Source organism: Colias eurytheme, chromosome 6, assembly GCF_061535395.1.
Source record: "Colias eurytheme isolate Ceu_HAF_F1 chromosome 6, ilColEury1 Martin Lab GWU primary, whole genome shotgun sequence".
Lineage (NCBI taxonomy): Eukaryota > Metazoa > Arthropoda > Insecta > Lepidoptera > Pieridae > Colias > Colias eurytheme.
The window spans coordinates 6,110,744-6,135,885 of NC_142985.1; the positions used below are offsets into that span (position 1 = coordinate 6,110,744).

The 25,142-nt window shown below is 32.2% G+C and overlaps 2 protein-coding genes across 3 annotated transcripts; both read right to left on the minus strand.

The window, feature by feature from the left end:
- Window positions 1-2,889: 2,889 nt before the first annotated feature.
- Window positions 2,890-6,169, minus strand: LOC149907690 (uncharacterized). The gene is made up of 4 exons (XM_090102540.1): window positions 6,103-6,169; window positions 3,830-4,052; window positions 3,642-3,703; window positions 2,890-3,567 (listed from the first exon to the last, which is right to left on the minus strand). The coding sequence occupies exons 1-4, from the start codon at window positions 6,167-6,169 to the stop codon at window positions 3,527-3,529; spliced, it is 393 nt and encodes a 130-aa protein (XP_089958666.1). The 3' UTR covers window positions 2,890-3,526.
- Window positions 6,170-12,178: 6,009 nt separating this feature from the next.
- On the minus strand, window positions 12,179-20,141 carry LOC149907691 (monocarboxylate transporter 1-like). 2 transcript variants are annotated; one of them, XM_090102735.1, is made up of 8 exons: window positions 20,033-20,141; window positions 16,353-16,514; window positions 14,364-14,634; window positions 13,888-14,090; window positions 13,550-13,808; window positions 13,301-13,470; window positions 13,063-13,228; window positions 12,179-12,834 (listed from the first exon to the last, which is right to left on the minus strand). In XM_090102735.1, exons 2-8 carry the CDS (start codon window positions 16,461-16,463, stop codon window positions 12,482-12,484), a joined length of 1,533 nt encoding a protein of 510 aa, XP_089958861.1. In that variant the 5' UTR covers window positions 16,464-16,514; window positions 20,033-20,141; the 3' UTR covers window positions 12,179-12,481. The 2 variants fall into 2 exon arrangements, with proteins under 2 accessions (XP_089958861.1, XP_089958862.1); XM_090102736.1 differs by lacking the exon at window positions 20,033-20,141 and having other exon boundaries at window positions 14,364-14,602; window positions 16,353-16,511.
- Between the last annotated feature and the right edge of the window lie 5,001 nt (window positions 20,142-25,142).

Genomic DNA, 25,142 nt, shown 5'->3' on the forward strand with positions numbered 1-25,142 from the left:
CCCCGGGCCACTAGGAGGAGCCCCGGAGTGGGGGGAGGGGGAAAATGGGTCCATTTTTTCATTTTTCGCTTAAATCTCAAAAACGGTACATGTTAGAGAAAAACTTTCAAGGAAAAGTTGAAAGGCCATAAAATTATCTACAAGTTGTACCTGAATTATTTTTTCCTATATCCTACCGTTTCTGAGTTATACGCAGTAAAACATGATTTTGGCTCAAACAATTTCCACATCAATCGATCAAAAAATATTTCTTTCTTCCAAAAAACTCAAAAGTGCAACTTGTGACCGGTACTGATAGATTGTTCTTAATTAGGTCTATAATTGGTAAAATAAACACATTCCTCCATGGAAGCCTTTAGGAGGAATCGATTGTCAAAATATTATATTATGGTAGTTTGAGTTACTGAACTGGATCTTTTTATTTTTTTCTTCCAAAAAACTCCTAAGTGCAACTTGTGACCGGTACAGATAGATTGCTCATAATTGGGTCTATCATTGATAAAAATACCAGATTCCAACACGGAGGCGTTTACGGGGAATTGAATTTTATTAGGGTAGTTACGATACTTGAACTTTTTATTTTTTTTCTCCAAAAAAACTCAAAAGTGCAACTTGTGACCGATACTGATAGATTGCTCTTAATTAGGTCTATAATTAGTAAAATAAACACATTCCTCAAAATACTATCGATTGTCAAAATATTATATTAGGGTAGTTTGAGTTACTGAACTTGATCTTTTTATTTTTTTCTTCCAAAAAACTCATGTATCGTAACTACCCTGATAAAATTCAATTCCCCGTAAACGCCTCCGTGGTGGAATCTGGTATTTTTAGCAATGATAGACCTAATTATGAGCAATCTATCTGTACCGGTCACAAGTTGCACTTTTGAGTTTTTTGGAAGAAAAAAATAAAAAGATCAAGTTCAGTAACTCAAACTGCCCTAATATAATATTTTGACAATCGATTCCTCCTAAAGGCTTCCATGGAGGAATGTGTTTATTTTACCAATTATAGAACTAATTAAGAGCAATCTATCAGTACTGGTCACAAGTTGCACATTTGATTTTTTTGGAAGAAAGAAATATTTTTTGATCGATTGATGTTGAAATTGTTTGAGCCAAAATCATGTTTTACTGCGTATAACTCAGAAACGGTAGGATATAGGAAAAAATGATTCAGGTACAACTTGTAGATAATTTTATGGCCTTTCAATTTTTGCTTGAAAGTTTTTCTCTAACATGTACCGTTTTTGAGATTTAAGCGAAAAATGAAAAAATGGACCCATTTCCCCCCTCCCCCCACTCCGGGGCTCCTCCTAGTGGCCCGGGGTTTTAGTATGTTTATTACCTAGGGACTCTTGACATGTTTCCGAAGAAACATCTTACGTTACTAACTCACGCACTCTAGACCCCCCTTGGAGGGACTCATTCAATGGACTATAACCAAATTAATCAAAATAAAGTTCTGGAGGAATGTGTGTCGTCGACTGCGTATGTTTATTTAAAAATAGTATCTATACTCACTATTTCGACAGACTTTTTTTACGGATTCGTGCTCTATACTGTTTCCCTAATATTGTTTTTTTTATATATTACCTACATACAGACAGTTTTTTTACTGTTTTATAATATGTATAAAACAAATAATAATAAAAAGACATATTACATAATTTGTGATGATTTCAACTTCACTGTTTTATACAATTATTTTAGACAACATACCTACTAACTACCGAAAATACGCGTTGAACGAGCGAAGAATATTGTGTATAATTTAGCGTGCGATGAACTTTACGTACGTTGGATGAGCCGGGTGTATGAGGGTATTGTGAAGGCGCGCGGCATGGCGCGTAATGGGCGAGGCTTAATCGTAGAATTATCTGGCTTTATACGCCCTCTTAAATCCATATATGAATGTAATGTTTATCACCAATAGGTAATAAGCAAGGTATGCATGAATATAATTAGACTGAGATTAAAAACAATTTAAAACTTCAATATAAAGCTTTTAGTCGCTGTGTAGTTGTTATAAATATGTTTCCATGGCTCGAAATAATTTCCGTATTATATCATACTGCAATTTTGCGCTCGTATAAAACTCAAGTTAAGACGATACACAAAAAAAAATCCACTGCTTGGCGGGCGGAGTCTAATAGCTCGCTATCGCGAACGCGGGTGTGCGCGAAGTCATTCTTGCATACTCGCCGCGCTGCCGCTGGCCGACTCGGGACAAACATGTATGGAGTCGTCATACAGTTATAATATTGTTATACATATATTTAATTGTTGATTTATTGGTTTTATTTTCTTGCTTATAAACACAAAATTATCTTCTTTTTAACAACTACTTAGACATTATTAATAATTATTAATTATTATTATTTCGTAATGTTTACTTTATTACAAAATAATACAGGTTATAAATAATCTTTAAAATAACAAAAAATATTGTTACTATGAAAAAATGAAATGGTACCTAATTACGCGGACTACTGAATTGATTTAGATAGAATTTGATGCTGACGTAGATATTACATCATGCCCAGAAATGAAAGGTACTATTTCTGAAAGAAGTTATAAACCCTAATTCTTCTCAGTCAAAGTCAAGAGTGGAAGATATCGCTAATACAGTAAAACTGATGCGAAACTTTGGATGTTAATTTGTATATTTTTTTGTTAGTTGTTACTTAATCACGTCAAGACTACATTACCAATTTTGATAAAATATAGCTAATTGCCTGGATTTACACATAGGATACTTTTTATCCGAACTGAACACTTCTGTGGGATAAAACAGGATTCACGATATAACCTAATTCCACGCGGGCAAAGCCGCGGTCGGAATGATATTTTTTTAAATAAAAAAATTGTTTAAAAAAACACAAAATATATTGACGCATGTATTTATTTTTTGCACTCTATTATAATTGTAATTATTCATTACAAATAATCAAAATAAAATAGCCAGAACAAAGTTAGGCCCTGGTAGGATAGGTAGGCAGGTACAGCAATGTGAGACGAACACTGGCTTATTTATACCAATAATAATGTATTATAAACATTAAATTAAGTTTACTTTCTAAGAACAAAAATACATAATATTAGCTAATGTGAAAACGAATCAACCAATCATCCCACAACAATGAAATGTGCACACAAATATTCATCCAAATCGGTTCATGTGATTAGGAGGAGTGACTGCAGCGCCATCCTCCGGGCCCAATTATGTTTCCAGATCACCCAGGAACTCAATTTAATATACTTACACAAAATTTTTCGAAAAAAAAACTCACATTACTATGTAAATATGAATATAAACCGGTTTTAGTACTAAGCAATTTCCCGCACAGGTGTAGTAAGTATAAATGAAATAAATATCAACATCAAATTCTTTATACAACATACTTATCTACCACCTACTAAGAAATTCTTGAAATTTTTTCGTATTTTTTTAAAATATAATACTACTCCAACGAGCTCCTGTTCCATAATTCCATATTACGTCCACCATACTTCCACTAAGTTCACCATGATTTTTTATTTCTTTGCACTTTGTTGCTTTTTGGTAAAAATGGAATCATGCGATAAAACCAGTAGAGCGTTGATAACATACATTTTTGACTGAATAAAGGTACTTACGAAGGAGTGGGTTCACATTGTGAACAATCAGTGGGTTTATTTTCCTTCTGGATTCCGGATTTCTGAAAAGATTATTTATGCTATAAATGAAAAAATCTTACACATTCGTTATGTACTTAAAACAGGGGTACATATCAAACATCGTCTATAATACAATTATCATCAAATTTAAAATAAAACCAACTTACTTCATTAATTTGTTCCAATTGTAAGCATTCTTTTTCCTCCAACCTTTATGTTTCTTCTTCTTATTTTCTTTATTGTCCCCATTTGTCTCATTTTGTCTTATCGTGTTGTCGCCCTTTTTTACGATTGCGCAAGCGACACAAGTTCCCCGTGTGACGGCCGTAGCGGGAATGACTCGTGCAGCGATCGGGGTAGGAAGGTACAGGGCGGCTCTCGCTATATTGGCTGGTCAGGCGCTAATTTCAAGTATTTCTTGTTTATTTCAAAACCATCGCATATTTCAAATTTCTAACACGGTAGACGTATAGGTTGTATATTTTATAGTTAATATCCAAAAAGTCGTAACTTTACGTTTGTTATTTTGAAGATGCCAGAGATTAAAAAAAAATAACAATGAGAACTTTGTATTTTTTTTCTATCGAGAAAATATCATGGAATCATGTTTCTAAAACGGTAGACGTATTGTGTTACTATTGAACTTTCTTGTAAAGAATTTTCATCACGACAACTTTAATAATATAAAAATTACGAAGGTTTAAAAAGGGCCGTAAATGTTAGAAAAATTAATTCATCACCTTAAAGCCGCGTTAAATTCAAGAGTTCATTTCCAGAATAAAGTACACGTTAACGAAAAATAAGCAAGAAAAGGTTGTGAATTACACTTAGCCGGCGGCACATTAAAAGAACGAGGCTCGGAATGTTGCTAAATCTCCCAAGACGTGCTATAGGAAATGTTCTCTTTATCTTACACCATCCTGTTTCCGAAGGCGCACCTTCCGCTCCCCATTCCGCTCGCCTGCTTTACACCGGAACCGCCGGGGATTTATTCCGAATAACGTTGCTTATTTTTGGCAGGATTATAGAAATTGCGTCGGTGTAACGTGGTTCGTGTAATTTTACAATTATTTCCATCTTCTTTTATATTGTAGAGATGCTTTGGGTCTCTTTACTTAACGCTTACCATATTTTTATAGAATGGACGTTTTGCTTGACCTTTATTGCGCTGCGAGAATTGTTAGCTGCGATTTGTGTTGAAATCCTTTCTAAGCTTGGTGTTTGCTAGTTCTATTTCATACTATTGCTAGGTGATAACCACGAATTGGTGTGCTTAAGATTTAATTTAAATTACATTTTTTAGCTTCCAATACACTCTGCTGCGTATCTGAAATCTTTCGATATCAATATTTGGATTCGATTCGATTGTCACCTTACGTTATTATAATTCTTTCAAAAGGCATTTTGGACCCAAAACGGTTATAATATACAAATCTTTATAATGCTGAGATGGACTAATAAAACGAGATGCTCATTATTAAAATATAAAGAAGATTTGAGTTAAATTAAAGTAATTGAAACCAATTGCAATTCTTTTGATTTTCTCGCGGGATGGTTCCAGATAGTCGTGATCGTAAAAAGCATTGTAAATCCTGCCCAGGTACTTCAACTATCACTTTACAAAGTTGCACTAGGTATATCAAATCCTTTCGCTTATTTCTATTCACGCAAATATATCTAAGTACTGATATTTTTTTCAGAATTTTCGAATGTTACGTGAAAATTATACATTTTAAATCCATGTCTAATTTATCTTATATCATAATTAGCCGCTTCCATTATTATAGTTCAATAATTATATAACAAACTAGCGGTCCGCCCCGGCTTCGCCCGTGGTACATGTTTACGTTTTCTCTACATAAGAACCATCCTCGTACTTCAAGGAATATAATAAAAAAAAAGAATTATCGAAATCTGTTCAGCCGTTCTCGAGTTATGCGTTTACCAACACATTTTGCGATTCATCTTATATATAAAATTCTCGTGTCACAATGTTAGTCTGCATACTCCTCCGAAACGGGTGGACCGATTCTCATGAAATTTTCTGTGCATATCGGGTAAGTCTGAGAATCGGCCAACATCTATTTTTCATATGTACCACGGGCGAAGCCGGGGCGGACCGCTAGTTTTTATATATAAGATTCTCAAAACATAAGTGCAATACAATGATATCATATTATGCAATAAATAATAACTGATATGAACACGAGTCGCGGTGGTATCAAAGTTCAGTGTCTATAAGGAACTATAACCAACACAAACACAAACAAAACCATAATGTAGCAATTAATAAGGAAGAAAAAGGTTCGATATCGGTTGGACAATAAACAACGACGATGAGCGAATTGATTGAGACAAGTGCAAAACAAGGAACGTCCCGGAGAGCGGCGAGCTTCGAGCGGAGAGCAACGCACGAGCATTGTTGGGGTTCGGCTCATACAGATGGGCCGAGGATTATCATCAATCACCGGCTGCAATTGCGCAAGGCCTTTCAGAATGCACACCATGCTATTTGTGTGCACCGGTCAGGATTAGGCAGTATTAGTTGAATCGAATTCCGTGCTAAGCGCTCTGCGGCGCTATGTGTTACTGTGAAATGTGCCCAGCTTCTCTAAATGCCCCGCATGGCGCGTGGCCCGCTCTCCACCAATTCATTACTAAATCATTGAAAACGTGTCGAAATCGCAACTTTATTTCAATTTAACTTAACCAATTCCAGCTTCCCCTTAAAATCTGGTTAGCAATTTAGCGAAGTCTCGGTGAAGCTAGTTACAGATAAATTTAACTTATTTTCATCGATTTCTTCCTTAGCTTGGAGGAACGAAACTTGAATATCCTAAAGTTTTACATTCTCTGGATAAACTTTGCAAGAGTGAATGTTTGTAGATCTATTTTGAGAAAATTTATTATAAACACATTTGATGCATAATGATATAATATTGTAGAAAGTTTCTTAAATTGCTACCTGCTTTTTACCAATATAATTCCTTAGTCGGTCGTTAAATCGACACTTACTAGAAACATTATATCAAAGAATACATGCTTTACGCCAAATTAAATTGTTACATCCTAGTAAAATATTCAATAAATGACCTAACCATACATTAGGTACTCCGTTTTTGATAATTATACAAATAATGAAGTACCTACTGACATTATAAGCTTACTTATAAACGGCGAACTTTCATATCTTATAGGTGTTAAATCTGTTATTAATAATTTTTACCTATAATTCAATTATAAAATATACAATAGTCAAACTAAACCCCCAGCAAATGACATCTCGACAATTTTGTAGTCTCGCCCCTTGACAGTACATTCCCGTATTTCATAGATAGTTGGAGCCTGAGTAAATACACACAATCGGTTATGTAAACATAGTAATCACAAATTTATTGAAAAAAGGCACGCAACGGAAATTGAATTTGTAGTCGAAGGTCGGGCCTATATGGAGGTCTTTTTGACTGGTATCAAAGCAATGTTATTAGATATAATACTAACATAAAACACTTTTAAGGTGAAGCCTGATTATCTGTTAGATTGAAAAAGAACGATAAACTGAATATTTTCAAAATGTTACAATGACTGATACGATACTATTATCGTGTAATTATTTTTTATCTTCTATGTAGGTGGTACATAAGTTAAGGTCCTAAAAACCTAGATAATAATTATCACGAACAACAACAAGAAATATGGGTTAAATAATATTAATAATTAATGTAAAAAAAAACTGACGTCAACAGAATTGTGCGAAAAAGAAATAAATACATTCATGAAAAATAAATAAATTAAAATATTAATAAATTATGTTTAGAATATTTTAATAAACAATTACCTACCAAAAATTGCAGTAGGTACATTGTAAGAAATTTCATCTCTGATAGAAACCTTGTTTCCAATCAACCTTAATTGCCTACATCATTGTTGTTTGCTGTTGTCTAGGTTATAATTATTATAAAAATAATTAATGTCGAAGTTCTAATATTCTCTCAGAAACATATTATGCATTTTAAAACCCGATAAATAAGATCACTTGACAACCGGCTGGAACCAAGAAAAAGTACCTACCTATTTTGAAGTATGATTAGTAAAGTAATCGACAAACACTTCAAACATGGACTAAGGATTTAAACTATCTTATCGTTAGATTACAATGATCAGACACGTGCTGAAGCCGTGTTGTTTAACCTTAAATTGAACAATTTACTAGCATTTATCAATCGAAGCGGATGGACGTCAAAGACAGTGATATCATAGCATGTATATTAGATAATATTCAAGTTTCAATGTTGGACGGACTATCTAATAACACAAACGATTCAAAGAAATCTCAATCTCGAGTGAGATAGTCATTTATTTAGATATGGTTTAGTTAGACGTAATAAGCATAATTTGTAAATTAAATTAAATATGTGGTTTCGTAAACAAATATTGTTAATATTGTTTGAATAATAAAGCCGTCTTTTATGAGTAGCACAGCAAAAGAGCTTATAAAATATATAATATTATAACTACAAAATGGGCCAAAAGAAGTCATACGATGATGTTTGGCTATAATTTTTTTCCTAAATGAAAACCTTCGGTTCTGCTTTCGATAATGTTTATTCGAACCTTTAGAGTTTTACTGGTCATGTCAAGAAGATGATATCGGCCAAATGTGCGCCTTCACAATAGTGGACGATTTTTCTATCAAAATCATAATGAGAGATAAATTAATGGGAATCTATTTTCAACTTAAAACGACATAATTTGTCTGCAGAATTCTGAATAATTAAAATATTCTTCCTTTTTTATTTACAAAAAATAGGCGCATATTTACAAAAAATACATGACCAGGTTTATCACCTTCACACTGATGAAGTGATAATATTTTTGCTATTATACATACGCTTAAGTCTTGTTGAATCAATAAGCAATCGTTGTAAACATAATTGAGACCTAAGCCCGTAGACAAAGTAACAATTAAAAAACGATAACGAAGTTAGAAAAGGAAAAATGTATGGGATTGACATTAGATAGACCACGTGATCTAACGCGGCGTATGTCAATCCCATACATTTTTGCCTTTTCTAACTTCGTTATCGTTTTTTAATTGTTACTTTGTCTAAGGCCCCAGATTAGACGGCGCCATTACATTTTATCGGCTTCGATAACATTTAGGCATCAATATAATTAGATCTACGCTTAACTTGTTACCAAATAATCGCTCATGACATTTGAAATGCGGAGAAGTAATTTATGTTCAATTATCCTTATCAATTGCGTATAAATTTTGCCAATTTTCAAAATAAATCAATTGTTTATTGCGAATGGAACAAACAATTCTATGAATAGTTACCGCATATTGGGGTGACTGTAGCCTCAAGTGTACCAATACTGAGATTTAATGGCTATGCCTATATCTAATATCGTTAATTTAAACTTATAGCAATATGTATAGAGATATATTTTCGAAGAGCTAAAGAAATATAAAAAACAATGCTGGAACTACCATCTGTAATTAACATAAGACAATATTTTATGAATGTTACTTAATATTACAAAAAGCTAAAATTCCCAGCTTTTTTATATTTTTTTTGGTTCTTCCGAAATACTGATCCCATCTCGAAAGTTCTTTCACTAAACGTTACACTATTCCGGAGTAGCACAGGATATTTTAGGCCGGGGCAAGCGGCAAGTTATTTAATTAAACATGCATGTACGTAAAATTTTATATATAGGTAGTCCGGAAAGGAGTGGGCATAATAAATAACTTTTTTTTATAATTATTAGATATTATGTGCTTTCGTTTTATTCGCTTGTTACCACAAACCCTTACTGAGTTGTTCCGGTTTAGGTTAATAAGTAATGTTTGTAATTTTGAATACACATCGTTCGTAAAAGTTTAAAAGTTTCAAGTTAAATTGCGATTGCCTTATATCTACGCATCATATCAATGGACATACCCACTGTGTCTCTGCAAACTATTTCGTACTAGTGTAACGTGACGTAACGCGACTATTATTATCCAAAACAAGTCAACATATGATAAGTAATTAATTTAGAGGAAACAGTTGCATATAATACTGCAATTTATATTCAGCTGCACACACTGGTTTTGTTGGCGTGAGTTTTGTTTTACGTTCCCTCAGTGAACGGAGAATATTACGTTCTAAGCGAATTTACCAAATTATTCCGCACTCCACCAAATAAACGGACTCTATTCACTTTTATTTACAGGTTATGTGCAAAGTTATAATTGAAAGTTTGGCAACTTTATGAGTAATATGAGAACGTTTCTCCAGATACTGTACTTACTATGATCTACGGAAATTTGCTATTTCTCTTTCCTCCTTTATACTTTAATCTTGCTTACTCATTAAATATTTTGACTGTTCATTGTTTATACTTGAAATTTTTTACTACGGTTTCAATGAAACAAAACATTAAATTTCATATCAATAAATCATATGCTCAAGTGGATAAAACAATAATATTATTTATCTAAATTACATTAATTAATAAAGGTCAGCTTCTAAACTCAGTTTTATTAAAAAATATAATTCCGTTGGGCATGTTTTTATTGCGTCATTAAGACCGTGATAACAGTTAACTTGATAAATGCAGATACGTAAAAATTGTTCAGCTCTAGTCCCAATGTAAACAAAATTGCGAGCATAATCTGTTAGACTTGCTCGAAATATATACGAAAGCACCCTACAGATTTACGCCGTGCTCGTTGCACGGTAGCAATGAATTTATTTAGCGCAGGCTAAATTAAACACAAATAAATCTGTGCCGCCTACTATAATTTGCATATAATGTTTCAGATTGTTGTTTATTAAATTTAGTATCGAAATAACTCTACATCTATGATATTTATTTACTTAAAATGGGCTTAAGATATGTCCAAAATGATCAATGTGCAGTGATCTGAGATAAATTATCGCAAACATCTCTATATAAACACAATTGTTTATGTTGAGTTTAGATCATATTAATACTCATCTTCATAGTTACTAATTTATGAAAATTTATGTATAATTCATGCTCAGGTTCCGAGAAGTAAAATATAACAGAATATTAATGTTCATAAAATCACCTTGTTAGAAGCGTTACATTACAAAATATTAATTTTCATTTAATTAAGTTTCTTGTGAACGATTCCTATAAGGAAAACATAAAACGAACCTTATTCCCCGGTGAACTCTACAAATAAATTCACAGTGATCAATTTGAATAGAGCATAGAAACTGTTTAAGGGGAAAAATGCAACCTATTGAGTTATAATAGGTACTTAATAATACTTACTTACCATGTTTCTACATATTTTAAAAATACAAGAATTTTAAGTATGGATAAATTCATTTATATTTTATAGTCTATTGATATGGTTAAACAAGCTTTAAATGATTTTAAAATTTAAAAACGAAAGAAATAATTTATAACAAACATATACATTTTTTGGCCATATAAATTGTTGTAAAAGAAATGGTAAAATAGTAAAATCTCAGTCCAAAGGTATCACAAAAATTCCGCTGATGTTGCAGCTAATCAAGATTTAAAGGGTGCCATCAGTGTCCATCTTTGTTAGTTCCGCTCTCGGACTAATTGCAGGTCGTTATCAAAATCTGACATCGTTTGTTACACGACTTCTGTTTGAGGACCTTGTGCACAAACATTATACTAGTTTGCATCGACCATACGTTCGTACTAAGACAGTTATAGGTATAAATAAAAAAGAATTTTCAATTTGTTCCATTAAATTCAAACTGATTAAGCGAGTGTCCGTACCAAAGTAGGTAATTCAATATTGAAAACCCGACGAATTGCTGTGAAGTATGAATAAAAATGCCAATACGAATTCTTATCTGGCAATTTAGTAAATGCCCTTTCAATATAGCAAGCATTATCTTATCGACAATAACATGTACGGGATGAAACCGACGTTCAGGAAAAACATTGTGAATTTCCATGTATGGTATCAGTTATGTTTGGTCATACGCTCGCTTTATTTTCTTTACGTCAGTTGATATTAGAAATTATATTTAGTCATTTATGTAATGTTTATGGTAAAGCGGTTCCATCCGTATGCAGGTGAGCGGTGCGGCGCCGACGATCAGGCGCGCGACTCGCAGCGTCTCTTGCTGAATTATACATGAGATTTCCGAACTGATCGGTTGCTTTAACTTTTGTAAACTGTAACATGCTACTCTCATTTTATAGAGCTATAATTTTACTGAAATCTCATGAAGTGAAAGACGTTTGTACTTATTGACTAAACGTCGCGTATAAAGTTCATAATTTAATTTATTTATCAATTGTTTGATGTATCATATCAACCTATTTATCCAATATTATTTTCATCGTTATTTAAGTGTTTTATAAAAAAGAAAAAACTATCAACAATAGTTCACGAAAAGTTTATTTTAATTAGCATAATATCTCTGATATATTATCGTAGTTAATTTAATATATTATGTCTTCAAAAATCTCAAAATAATTGCAGAGGTGGGAAAATAACGAAATACGAGTATAAACAAAATAATTTATTTATTAAACTAGAAATAACGTACATTAATTGTTAAATTAAATTAATATTATGTCTTCCTTTCACACAAATTACTACATCAGTCTCAATGTTATAAATGCTAACTGGTGTAAATTGAGTTATATTGTACACGTATACATTTGAAAACATCACAGCTAACTTCTCTCGGTAGGGCTTCATATGTTCAACAATTATGCAGCCTTTTACTTCACAATTATGCTAGTCTTGTTTCATTTGGCTTATTACTTAATATCACAGTCTGTGTGAATTCATCTAGTATTGCGCCTTACGTCATCTGCATTTCTTCTTCTATTTTTTTATTTTTCTTTTTATCTTGGTAATATTGATGTAACATATCCGGTATCCACATGATTAGGAACAGCACTAGAATTGCGTTTTGTGCAGTTATACAAATAATGTAACTACCAGTATAATCTCTTATCCAGCCGAGGAAATAGCCCATAGGAGGGACGATGATTCCCATACTTAACATTCCTAGGCCTACAGCTGACGCTACCTGATCCATTCTACATTGTTCTGAGATTGCAATGTTCCTAGATACAATCACCATACTTCTCCCAAAGCCATATAATGACGACATAGCAAGCAACACGAACATATCCGTTTGGTAGGCCAAAACTGTAAAAGAGATCAAATATAAATACCTTATCAAGGTAAAGGACATGCAGCCAGATTAGATTAACCCCTTATCAAATTACGTGGAAACATATACCCCAAATATGGAATTTTTGATGGTGATAATGTCAATTTACTGCGACAGTAAAATATAAATTTGGGTATCGTGTAAAATATGTAAATTATTTTCTATTTATTTAAATACTAATCTATTTTGGAATGGTTACTTACTTTGTCTTATTACAAGTAACCAAATACTGGTCAATACCAACGTCATTCTAGCTGATATTTTGAATTTTGATTGCGCTTGCGGCAATGAAAGTCTTCCAATAATATCTGCAAACGCTACGGCTGACATGCAGTTGGCAGTTTCTTGTTTATTCATACCCGCAACTTTCTACAATAAATACAAATTTTAAATTTCTAGAATATCGTCAATAAATTTTATTTTGGAAATATGAATAAATACCTGCAGAAAAAGTGGATATAACATGCTGAAGTTTTGTATTGAAATAAATGTTAAAGCTGTTCCGAGTATAACATTTAAAAATCGTGGGCTGGATAAAAGGGAAATATCAAGTAAATCGTATATTTTTTGTAGAATTGTTTTGTTTTTCTTCGGTTCTGCGTGATTATGTCCTAGAAAATAACGTACAATACACATTATAAAATCTTAAGATTATTTGAAATAAAGGCAATTTTTCAATGAAATGCGTACCATTCATGTGGCCATTTGTTTTACCATTTTGATGCATTTGTAATTCGGTATGACTTTGAGATATTTTATGAGAATTTTCTTTTTCCTTGCCATTTTCATGCAATACTGTTGGGACAGTTGCACGTCGAGTACCCTTGTATACTTCATCATTATTTTCGTGATTATTCTCTAGTAGCGAAATTTTTTCATCAACTTCAACTTCTTCTTCTACTTTTTTCATGTGCCATTCCACTGGTTGTATTAACAGCGTTCCACAAATCTTAAATTACAAATTTTGTTCATAACAAATTGATTTATAGAGCTATCAACGGAATCGGCATAGGTTGGTATATATTTACCCCATGCAAGCTGAGGGAAGAGAGAAGTAAACATGCTCCTCTAAACCCATAATGGTCCAGGAGATACCGCACCACATGCGGCATTATAGTCTGCCCAATACCGGTTCCCGCCATTGCTATTCCAACAGCAATACTCTTTTTCAACTTAAAGTAGCTATTTATGGACACGAATCCAGCATTTTGAATAAAACCTAAGCCTAGACCTGAAATTAAATTAAGTGTAAGTATTAATCAACGAATTTTATAGCTGGAAATGGATTTGATGGAAGGAAACTGCAATATCTGAGCTTTGTTCAGCTATATAAGAATAAGGTTGGAACAGAACTGGGAGGGTTATATCACGGTGTTTTATTAAAAAAAATACGAGTAAAATAATTTTAAATGCAACAAAAATACTTGGCACAACACAGCCTGTTTGGAGTTTAAAATTGAAATACTGAAAATAAAAACTTTGAAATGACATCACAGAAACTTACCTAAAAGTATGCCGTAACTTATAATCAAATGAACTATGTTCGTTGAAAATCCACTACAGAATATTCCTGTGGTACAGAACACAGCTCCAGTGACGCACACAAATCTGGCTGACGTCAATTTAACTAGAGCACCGGCGATCGGACCACCGAAGTTGGACACGAAAAGCATAACACTGAGAACTATGGCTGCCCCTTGCGTCGTGTGTCCCATTGCTTCCAGAGCATCTCCGTATAGCAAGCTGAAGAGGGACAACATAGACTGATTGAATATCTAAAATAAAAGTTCATCTTGATTTAATACAATAAATTTTAGAACAATCAGAATAATTATGTACATTAAAATGAGTACCATCAAAAATTTTCATGTAGATACTTGGGATTACCTCATATTTGTTATTTATAGAGTTTCAATGTAAAAATACTTGTTTTGAATAAATGGTTTGTAACAATCAAGTAACAATAAAATTAATTTACTGAAATTAATCTTATTGTTGTATAATATATTGGTTACTAGCTTCCGCCCGCGACTCCGTCCGCGCGGATGTCGGTCTTCGCGTGGATGGTTTATTTCTCCATTTTGAGTAACTCTGACAATGACATCTTATAAATATCTATTGGACCCAAATACGGCTAGGCCTATAATAATACGCAACGTGTTCGCGGTTTTACAGAACAACGTCTATGGATAAAACTGAAAAATTAAGATTAATTTTTTTTCTACGTATTTTTTCGGGATAAAAAGTATCCTATTTTACGCCCAGGATAATAAGGTATAATTATACCAAGTTTCATCGAAATCGAACCGGTAGTTTTCACGTGATGTCTTCACATACAGACAGACAGACAGACAGACAGACAGACAGACAGACAAAAATTTTTTTAATCACATATTTGGGTTTGGTATCGATCCAGTAACACCCCCTGCTATTTATTTTTTCAATATTTTCAATGTACAGAAATGACCCTTCCACAGATTTATTATATGTATAGATTATGTAATAAAAAGAAAAAACATTTCAATAATGCGGGCTTTTATCAGAATTAGATAAAATGTATTAGAAATCATTTAATTATCATATCGTTTGGTAAGAATCCGTGACCTTCATTCAACGTAATACGTATTTACTATCTATCATATTACTAACATGCGCTGCATATCAATCGTTGATCAAATTTATCAAAAAATTAATGGTCCGGGAGCCAGCAGCAGATTTTATGACCAAGTTCCTCTCAAGCGGTAATTAGTAAAATGCATCAAAGTATAGTATTATGAAGCCTCGTGAACGTCAGCTGGAGCTCGGTTGGGGGGAAGAGCGGTTGTAGCCTCCCGTATCAGCTGACGGTTTTTCCACCAAGATACAGCCAGCTGACATATATATTTATCCACAGTTACATATAAGCTATCATCAGGTAAATTTTTGTTTGAGAGGAAATAACGGAAAATAAATTTTTCTTTAAATTTAACTTTCATGTTCGAGGCACCAGCTGACGTATAATACACCATGTTGTAACCAGCTGACTATTTTTTTTCGTTGAGATATTGGGTTAGCTACAATTTGACAAATTTTTAGCTGAGAGGAAATGAATGAATGAATGTATTTTTTTTCCTATGTGCGTGGGAGGCTACAACCGCTCACCCCCCGAACCGAGCGCCAGCTGACGTTCACGAGGCTTTATAATACTATACTCTCATGCGTCTGACGAATTATCTCTTGAGAGGAAATAGTTAACCAAATTTGCACCTGGCTCCCTAACTAAAAACTCGACACTAGAAAAATTCAAAAATTAAACCGTAACTGCCGTAACTAAAAAATTAAGACCAGTCAATTTTGTATTCGAAGGGTCGTGAATCGTAATATACAAAGCCCTGTATTTTACTTCAGTGCTCTTTTTCTTGTTTTTATTTTTATTGTACTATATGTAGATAAATATTACAAACTTTTATACAATATAACTGCTGACTGGTAGATAATTGATGTTCTTACTAACATTGGAAAGTCCTGTTCCTATTAAAACCATCCATCCCCAACCTCCATCAGGGGGCACTAGTTTTATCCTTTTCTCCGTCCTTGGGAACGCTAATGAATTTTTCTTCGACATGTTTCCTGTTCTTCCTTATATTTCATTAAAAAATTCCATGTGAGTGTTTTTCTAAAAAAATAAAGAATTTATTGTTAGTACCCTGAAATGGCTATTATGAAGAAATATTTATTTTAATACTAGTATTTAACCTTGACTTCGCCGACTTCAAATTGAAAATATATAACCAATGTGGAATCTCTTTTTTAGTTCTTGTTTTAATCCATTGAATGGACTAGATTGAATAGAACTGGTACATACATGGTATTTATAACAATAGTAAGCGGCCAAGTGAACCGAGTCAAAGAATAATTTACCGTGGAAAGATGATGTACAAGGTATCTTCGAAAAAATTGTCTGGTGATATAAATTCGATATAGTGGAGATGCCTATAGGTTTTTGTAAAACACTTTGTAAGCTAGTTTTCATTGTAATTGACTAGATAAATATAATAATTTATTTATGTAAATTACCAAAATACATTCCGTTCCATCTTTATAGAAGATGTGTTAAATTAAAATTAAAAATTAACTCGTTAAAAGTGTTAAATTATAATGCAATTAATTACTAATTAAACGAATGAAAGTTGTGATGTGTACCTATTGTTACACTTTGAATTATGGACTGACTGTATATTTATTATATTATCACTTGTTTATTAACCAGTAAATTAACATTGACAAGCGAGGAAAAATCATTGAGTGCAAGTGATTGATGAGAGTTTGCAAATAAATTATTATAAGAGATGTGACGAAATGTTTATGCTTGAAGTTGAGAGTGATGACATAGATTTAAAGGAATTCTGATAAATCGCTTTGTCTTACTTGATCTCAAATTGCGTAAGCAAAGATAAACATAAAAATATCACTTCAAATAATAAAGGGTCAGTTGTTTTAATTCAAACGAGAACTATGCTTACAAATTTTGATAATTGACAATTATCAGTTATTTTAAAAACAATTGTGTGGTTGCGTTAGTTACTAATGTATTTAAAACGTAAATAATCGTATTATCTCAGTGCCGGTTCAGATTAATTTTTAAGAGTTTATAATAATTATTAGCATTAAGTCGACCTCCGTTAAGGTAACAAATAACAATCACAAGTCCAATATAAGTTGGTTTTGTCGGATATTGAAGGTTGATGTATGTTATTTTTGTTGCATTCTACGTGGTAAATGGGATTTCGCTCGGCCTTTGTCTTACGGTGCATTTACATCAAACGAACATAGAACTAGCGCAAGAGCATTAGCATTCTTTCGTGATCTTTTAGTGTAAACGAAAACTCGTGTTCATTATTAGAACATTGCATATAATCTTTTCGAAAGCTCTAAGAACAACGAAAGACTGCTCTACGCCTGTTTACACTAAAATAATTTGACATAGTGGCCAGTGGCGTTAAATGCACCGTTATACAAAATAATTTCTAAGGCTGGTTCAAATTAACCAGCTTAAGACTTCTTTGTAATACAAAATGTTGATAAACTATTCCTTAGCAGGGTTTCATTTTCACCAAGGTTAGACTTGCAATCAAATAACAGTCGTATGTAATATGTAATTTAATGTTGTTTAACAGTGATCATGCAGTCGTCATCGACTGCCATGTCAGGACATATTATAAGGGAAATAACATTTGTGTATTTATTTCTATAAATACCTTCTGATAGCTATTAAATACTAGCCGAGGGGAATAACAGTGATATCATTATAGGAGTTTTCTAGTCATTGACCAAGAACACATTCTGTGTGTAAATACCTCTTTTTAAAAGTGTACAAAAGGTATTTATCATTTCTTTGGTATCATATAATTTTCTGGTTGTTTTAACTTTTATTCATACTTTGATGTTTAAATACGGGAACGTCCGTTCTCAAATAGCCTTTATTAATAACATAAAGGCTATTTCAGATTATTTAATTAAGTAGATACTCAGCTTACTAGTTACCTACTAGATTCGCTTCTTACTTTTGACACGGTAATAACGTGCTTTTGATGACATAGTAATACAATTTAATACGAGGACATGTAGTTACTCGTACACTGAGCTATAAATCAAGCCATGAAAACTGGATTATGGTTTTGTGCCTTCTTTTGTTTCGTGGTATTGTGGTTTCTATAATAATAATCTAATATGTTTCTTTATCTGATGATTTACGTACAATATTTATGCTAATAAAATTTTAAGTTTATTATCTAATATCAAAGAAAAAATTATCTTATGAATGTGATTTCAATTAAATTTACTTGATAATTATTGTGTATGTCTCTAGTACGTATGTATTAGACCGTACATTATATAAAGCTTCGGAATTTAATATACCTACCTTGTTTTAATAATGTTTAATCGTATATAACTAATAATAATTTATCTATAAGTAGTAGATCTTATTTAATTTACACTTTTTATACGTATTCGAATGAATTTTAGCAACATTTTCCTATTAATTTATTGTTATACACTATGTACATATAATACATATAGGTATTCTAAATTGAGAACCTTGTTAGTTGTTATCTAAAGGTAAGCTTGTATAATTAATAATTATGAAATATCATGTTTTAGGACAATTTTAGATGGCAGATCTGTGAATAACTCAACTGTAATTATCCATCTCTGCAAATTGTTTACGCAAAATAATAGCTTTTAAGGATATAATAACTGTAATTATATTTTTAATTACAGTGAGAATTTGCTGAACACTAAGAATTTAATAATTTCGTTTCCCACTTTACATTAAATTTACTGAAACTTGTTATAGAAACAGAAAGAATTAAAATTGCGTAAAAATAGATGTCGGTTGATTTTTTCATGCGAAGAAATTGTATAATTTATTTGTTCAAGACAAAAACAAATTATTTTAATACGTGTCATTTTTATTTATTTTTATAATTAACAATTCATTCAATAACAAATACCTATTTTAATAAGTTTTATAGAGTTAATAAAACTCTAGAACAGATAGATGGCCGATTTAGCTGATTTTGGTTTAGAAATGTTTGGCCAGGAAAGATTTAAACCTTGAAAAACATAAAAAGTAACGGGTGATACGAAATTCACTGGGTCTTTTAGTACTTAATAAATATATTTAATGCACCACTTGCAAATAGGAACCTAAAATGTTTGAACTTGAATCAGCAGGGTAGAATTAATGTGTCATAATATTGGTGTATAAATAATAAGTAATTAATCACTAATATGTGGCTAGCAACAAGTTTTTCCTATCAGATCGTGTATTATCCAAACACTGATTCCCTTTATCAGCTTTCTATATTGATTTAAAACAAACGCACGATAATGATTGGATTATTTCGCAATTAATCATCTGTAAAAAAAATATGATAGTATCGAACAAATATTATTTGAAGTCAAACGAACGAAATATTTAAATCTACAGACTTTAATCACAGGACACTTGCATAGCAATCTTAAATTTTTCCTTTTCTATCTTTTCACATTAGTGGAAAACATTTTACACAGAAATATTGTAATGTATATCAGCTATCTAACTATAAATTAAAAAAAAATAGTAAAATCAGTGCCTATAGCTACTATTAAGACAGGAGTCCACAAAACTTAATACCATTAGAGCCTTACCATATGTAAAGTCACAATCCACACAAAGTCAGGTCACGAAACCTACACGTTCCCACTACATAAAATATGATTATTTCTTGTTACATACAACCGATCGATGTGGACGCACACGCGTAAATGGGATATCATGATCGTAATAAATTTATTAAGTATTGCAATGTTATCAATGCGTAAGCACATTTTTCATTTCGCGCCCTATTATTGAATCATACGTAATAGAATGAATGACGTATATCTGGCGAAATTTTCTTCATATTTTTATCAGCATACTAGGTATGTATTATTTCGTAATTACATAATACCAATCCATCACCATCATCATCATTAGGCGGGTCTACAGTCTACACAGAGCGAGTAGCCTCGCGAAGCAATTGCTGCGCGCAGCATTTCAGTTAAGTTGTCCAAAAATAGATTTTTCAAGTATATTATGAAACAGTACTATATCCATACAAAAGAGGATATACTCAGGTAATTCGAAAAAATATGAAAGTAAGTACATGTAAATAAAATGTTACTTGAAGGTTTTAATCACAATTTTATTATTACATTATAGATCCTGCACATTTGTATAACATAGGTTTTTTCATCATGTCCTTAATTAGAAAATACCTTTACAGTTTTTATTAAGCTAGAGATTATTCACATTATTTGATTAATATTTGAATGAAGATTACAACGCGAATCATAGGGCGTATTCAGAAAGAAAGCTTGAAACTTATAAGCGCTTATCGGCGCTTGTCATGTTCATATATTTTCCTGTCAGTGCTGTCAACCCGCGCAGGAAAATATATGAACATGACAAGCGCCGATAAGCGCTTATAAGTTTCAAGCTTTCTCTCTGAATACTCCCATAGGCATCTAGTATCGACTATCGACTACGTATTTGATTGAAATTTATCTGTGTATGAAGGTCAATATAGAAACGATATGAACAGATACTAATTTTATAGATATTATCCCATAACATTGACTTTTAGTCTATCTATGAATCAATTTTATCAATAGAAATAACGACATACTTAGTTAATTAATAAAAATGTACCTAGGTACATGTAAAACGTTAACATATTTTAGTAAACGCATCTTTAAAACAAACGCACGATAATATCACCTTTTGGAAAAAAATAAGCATACAGAAGTCTGGAAAGAAACTAGCGCGCAAGTACATTTTTTAAAATCATTAATGTCTCAAAAACTTGCTCCTTAAATGCTCCTTCGGAATCAGTAATTGCTCCACTTCTATAATTATTATTTATAATTAATGTATTTAAGTGCTAAAATTTGCATCTGTTAACTACATTAATAATATATTCTGTTTAACCTAACATATTCTAAGAAATGATTTCCCGGGAAACACTGCCTTTGAAACAATCAAGTAATGATATAACCACATTTGGTTGTTTGGTGTTTGCATTGTGTTATAGTTCGTTAATCATGTGTATCACGGAGAGGTTTTATGCGAATATTATTAAGCGTTTTAACATGCTATTCAATTTTTTACGCATTTTTGTCGAATAGCATAATGTGCTATCAATCACACTATTTATACCTACATGATTGTACTTACATAGTTTTATATTTGTTAGTTTAAACTTTATACAGGGTGTCCCACTGTTGGTATACTAAGCTCAAAGGAGGTTATAGTTTTGCATACGCTGAGTACTTAAAGAATACTTATAAAATTACAGACGCAGTTTTTTCAACATAACATCATAACAACAAACAACCTGCCCAGCTTTGCTAGCAGCATGTGACCTATCGTTTAAAAGATTATGTTTTCATAGACAAAATGCTCACATTAGCGAAGCGGTATATGCCGGCTGCGCGAAGCTAGAGAAGAGAACATTTTCAGGAAAAATTTAGCAAATAATTTTTGATGTAATTTTGTATTATTTTTGTGATCACTGTATGCAAAACTACAAGTCCCTTCGCGATTAGTATACCAATAGTGGGTCACCCTGTATACGCAATTTTTAATATGCTGTTTATAATGTTATCTTATATATAATTATATAAAACTCAAAGGTGACTGATATAGTGATCTATCAACACACAGCCCAAACCACTGGACGTATCGGGCTGAAATTTGGCATGCAGGTAGATGTTAGGACGTAGGCATCCGCTAAGAAAGGATTTCCCGAAATTCTTGCGGGAACGGGGAAAAACGGGGATGCACGTACAAAGTCGTGGGCGGAAGCTAGTTAAAACATAATTAGAAAGTCATCAAAATAATTTTGTTACAGATATTCTAAAAACTTATAAGGTAATGCGGTCACTTCTTAAAAATAAGTTAGTAAAGTTGTTGAAGGACGTTCTATTGAACGCCAGTGTTGAGAAAAATAAAAACTCAGTCAAAAAAACATCAAAATCTCATTAGTTCCCATTTCATACCGAAACGACACTACGGAAGCTGTATAACTAATGTACGGTAATAAACAGAGATGAGAAATGTCGTATTTCTTTTAACAACTTCTCTATTTCATCCATTTTCTGGTTTAAAGGTGTTGTTACGTGGAAATGAACCATAAATGAACGATACCTAGGCGATGTTTTAATTATATTACAAGAAACTGGCGATACTCTTGGTATTTATAAACCAGGTTTACATTTGATTCATTAATTAGTTTTATGTTTACATTCGCTGAAGATTTATTTTTACAAAACCCGTAAAATATTTTCGATGGGGGAATAAGTAGAATTAATGATCTCAGATTATATGTAGACTAGATCATATTATTTTTTATTAACGAATTAAAATAAGGGGATTTCCCATAATAATCGAAAATATGCTTGAGCTTTATAGCTAAATTTTAAATCCATCGATTATATCGATATAAATTAAATGTGGTTATCTTCCTCTGGATGTTAACAGTTTACGGTTTTTCCTACATACGTTTTCATTTCTTTATATTATGCGACATGTTTGACGCATTGTGATTGACAAATTTTGAAATATAAATGAGATTCAAAATGTGTTTCCACAGGTAAGTATTGGAATGAATTTCCTCGAAAGTCTTGTTTTTAAAATAAGCGTATTGTGCATAACAGTATCATAAAAATGATATCATGAAAGACGATAGTCCGTTTGGTTATAAATTGTTTGTAACATACAGTCTTTAGTAATTAACATCAAATGTATATCAATTTCATTTAGGTATATTATATATTCGACTTGGGAACAAAATATACGAACAATGATTAGTTTTTTAATAAAAAATATCTATGTATCTGTCATACGTATTAAATACTCACAATGTCTCTGACACTGTGCGTATATATGGGCGACGTGGAGCACTTACCACCAGGTGACGCGTCTGCTCTGTTGCCCCCTATTGCATAAAAAAAAAAATTACAGTTTACACTGTGTATTATTGTTTTATAAATATGCATTTACCCATTATAAAATGTTAATAAACTTCATTCCATTCTCATTATGTTTCGTTTGATAGTCACAGTCACTGATCATAGTTACCTGTGTTTATTCATCCTTTCCAAGAAATAAATATTCCACTTCCATTATTCATAGAGCTAGTAATGGGTCATTTTCCTTGTTCTTATTTGGATAATAAAGGTTATTTGTCATCGTTGTTTTATGGAACATTGGTTGTTCTCTAATTATAGACTCGTGCTATAGTTTCATGGTGCGACTGGACAATGACTGTTCATTTTGTTTACAAATCTGTGAGATTCATATAGAGATAATAAAACTAGAAAGATAAATTAGATAATTATGATATGCCATGTATTATATTGATAATAACCAGAAACATAAAAATTATGATATAGTGGTAGCCAAACGTAGGCGACCGAACATTTATTGTATTTTATTCAACTGAATGCCAATAAAAAAGATTCATTTTTAGCTCTACCTTATTATTTTGAATTAATATTTAAAAAAATAATTTATAATATTAATAGGTATAACGATTAAATGCATATAGAATATTACAATTTACTAGCATACTACAATATAATTATGACGTAGGTATGTGAAATGTGTATTGCTTGAACAAGTTACACATTATCATCTTGTAACCGCAATAATGTATACCTCGACCTTTCACAACCTTTTCCTAACACCTAGTGCCACCTAACAATGATCAGGTTGACTAGGTTGGGAAACGCTGTTCTAGCCGATGCTTTTTTTATCACATTACATCACTCCATTTTTTATTCATATTCCGGTTTTTATAATATTATGTATTTTACTAATAAGGAATAATGCTTGGTTTTATGATTGAAAGGTGCTCTATTTAGCGCTAGAAACTATGACCATAAATATAAATAATTTAAATCTACCTATATAAAAAAATATATTTCATATGCTGAGTAATTGAGTATCTCTATTTAAATTTGATACAACATAATATAACACATTTGAATATTTTAGAAAGATATTATCTGTTAAAAAAGGGAAAAAAGAGAGTGGCTTTATTTTGCTCTATATTTTGTCAACATATAATTTCACTAGAGGTCCGTCCCGGCTTCGCCCGTGGTACATATTTCGCAATAAAAGGTAGCCTGTCCTTTCTCGGGTATCAAAATATCTCCATACCAAATTTCATGCAAATTGGTTCAGTAGTTTTGGCGTGATTGAGTAACAGACAGACAGACAGAGTTACTTTCGCATTTATAATATTAGTATGGATTTTTAAATACACCGTTATTGTTAAACGAAATTACAACACTACAATAAAGCTATACAGTTGTTATTTGAACGATACTGAATTCGAAGAATTTACAATTTATCTGTACGTCAGCGTCGACGATCGTGTAAATACCGTCCTCGGAACGTAGGCATTCAGCAGATCCGTAATCCTCACACCATCACGATCGAACAGCATTTTAGAACTGTACTGTATTACCAAAAACATTCACTAAAGACTTGGAATGACGTATGATGTAGAGTACTTACTTTTGATAGTTTGCGATCAAAATAAATATATGTCATTAAGATTCTGCAACTTAAAAAGAATCACGCCGTTACAATGTATGAACATCATTAACACTTCTTGTATATTTATATATTACTAGCGGTCCGCCCCGGCTTCGCCCGTGGTACATATGAAAAATAGATTTTGGCCGATTCTCAGACTTACCCGATATGCAC

Coding starts and splice junctions, on each gene's coding strand:
- LOC149907691 (XM_090102735.1), bottom strand. CDS start 16,463: ATGTCGAAGAAAAATTCATTAGCGTTCCCAAGGACGGAGAAAAGGATA. Junction 13,809..13,887: donor CTTCCCTCAGCTTGCATGGG/GTAAATATATAC, acceptor TTGTAATTTAAG/ATTTGTGGAACGCTGTTAAT. Junction 12,835..13,062: donor GTTACTTGTAATAAGACAAA/GTAAGTAACCAT, acceptor TCTCTTTTACAG/TTTTGGCCTACCAAACGGAT.
- LOC149907690 (XM_090102540.1), bottom strand. CDS start 6,169: ATGGTGTGCATTCTGAAAGGCCTTGCGCAATTGCAGCCGGTGATTGAT. Junction 3,704..3,829: donor AATTGGAACAAATTAATGAA/GTAAGTTGGTTT, acceptor TAATCTTTTCAG/AAATCCGGAATCCAGAAGGA. Junction 3,568..3,641: donor CAATGTGAACCCACTCCTTC/GTAAGTACCTTT, acceptor TTCCATTTTTAC/CAAAAAGCAACAAAGTGCAA.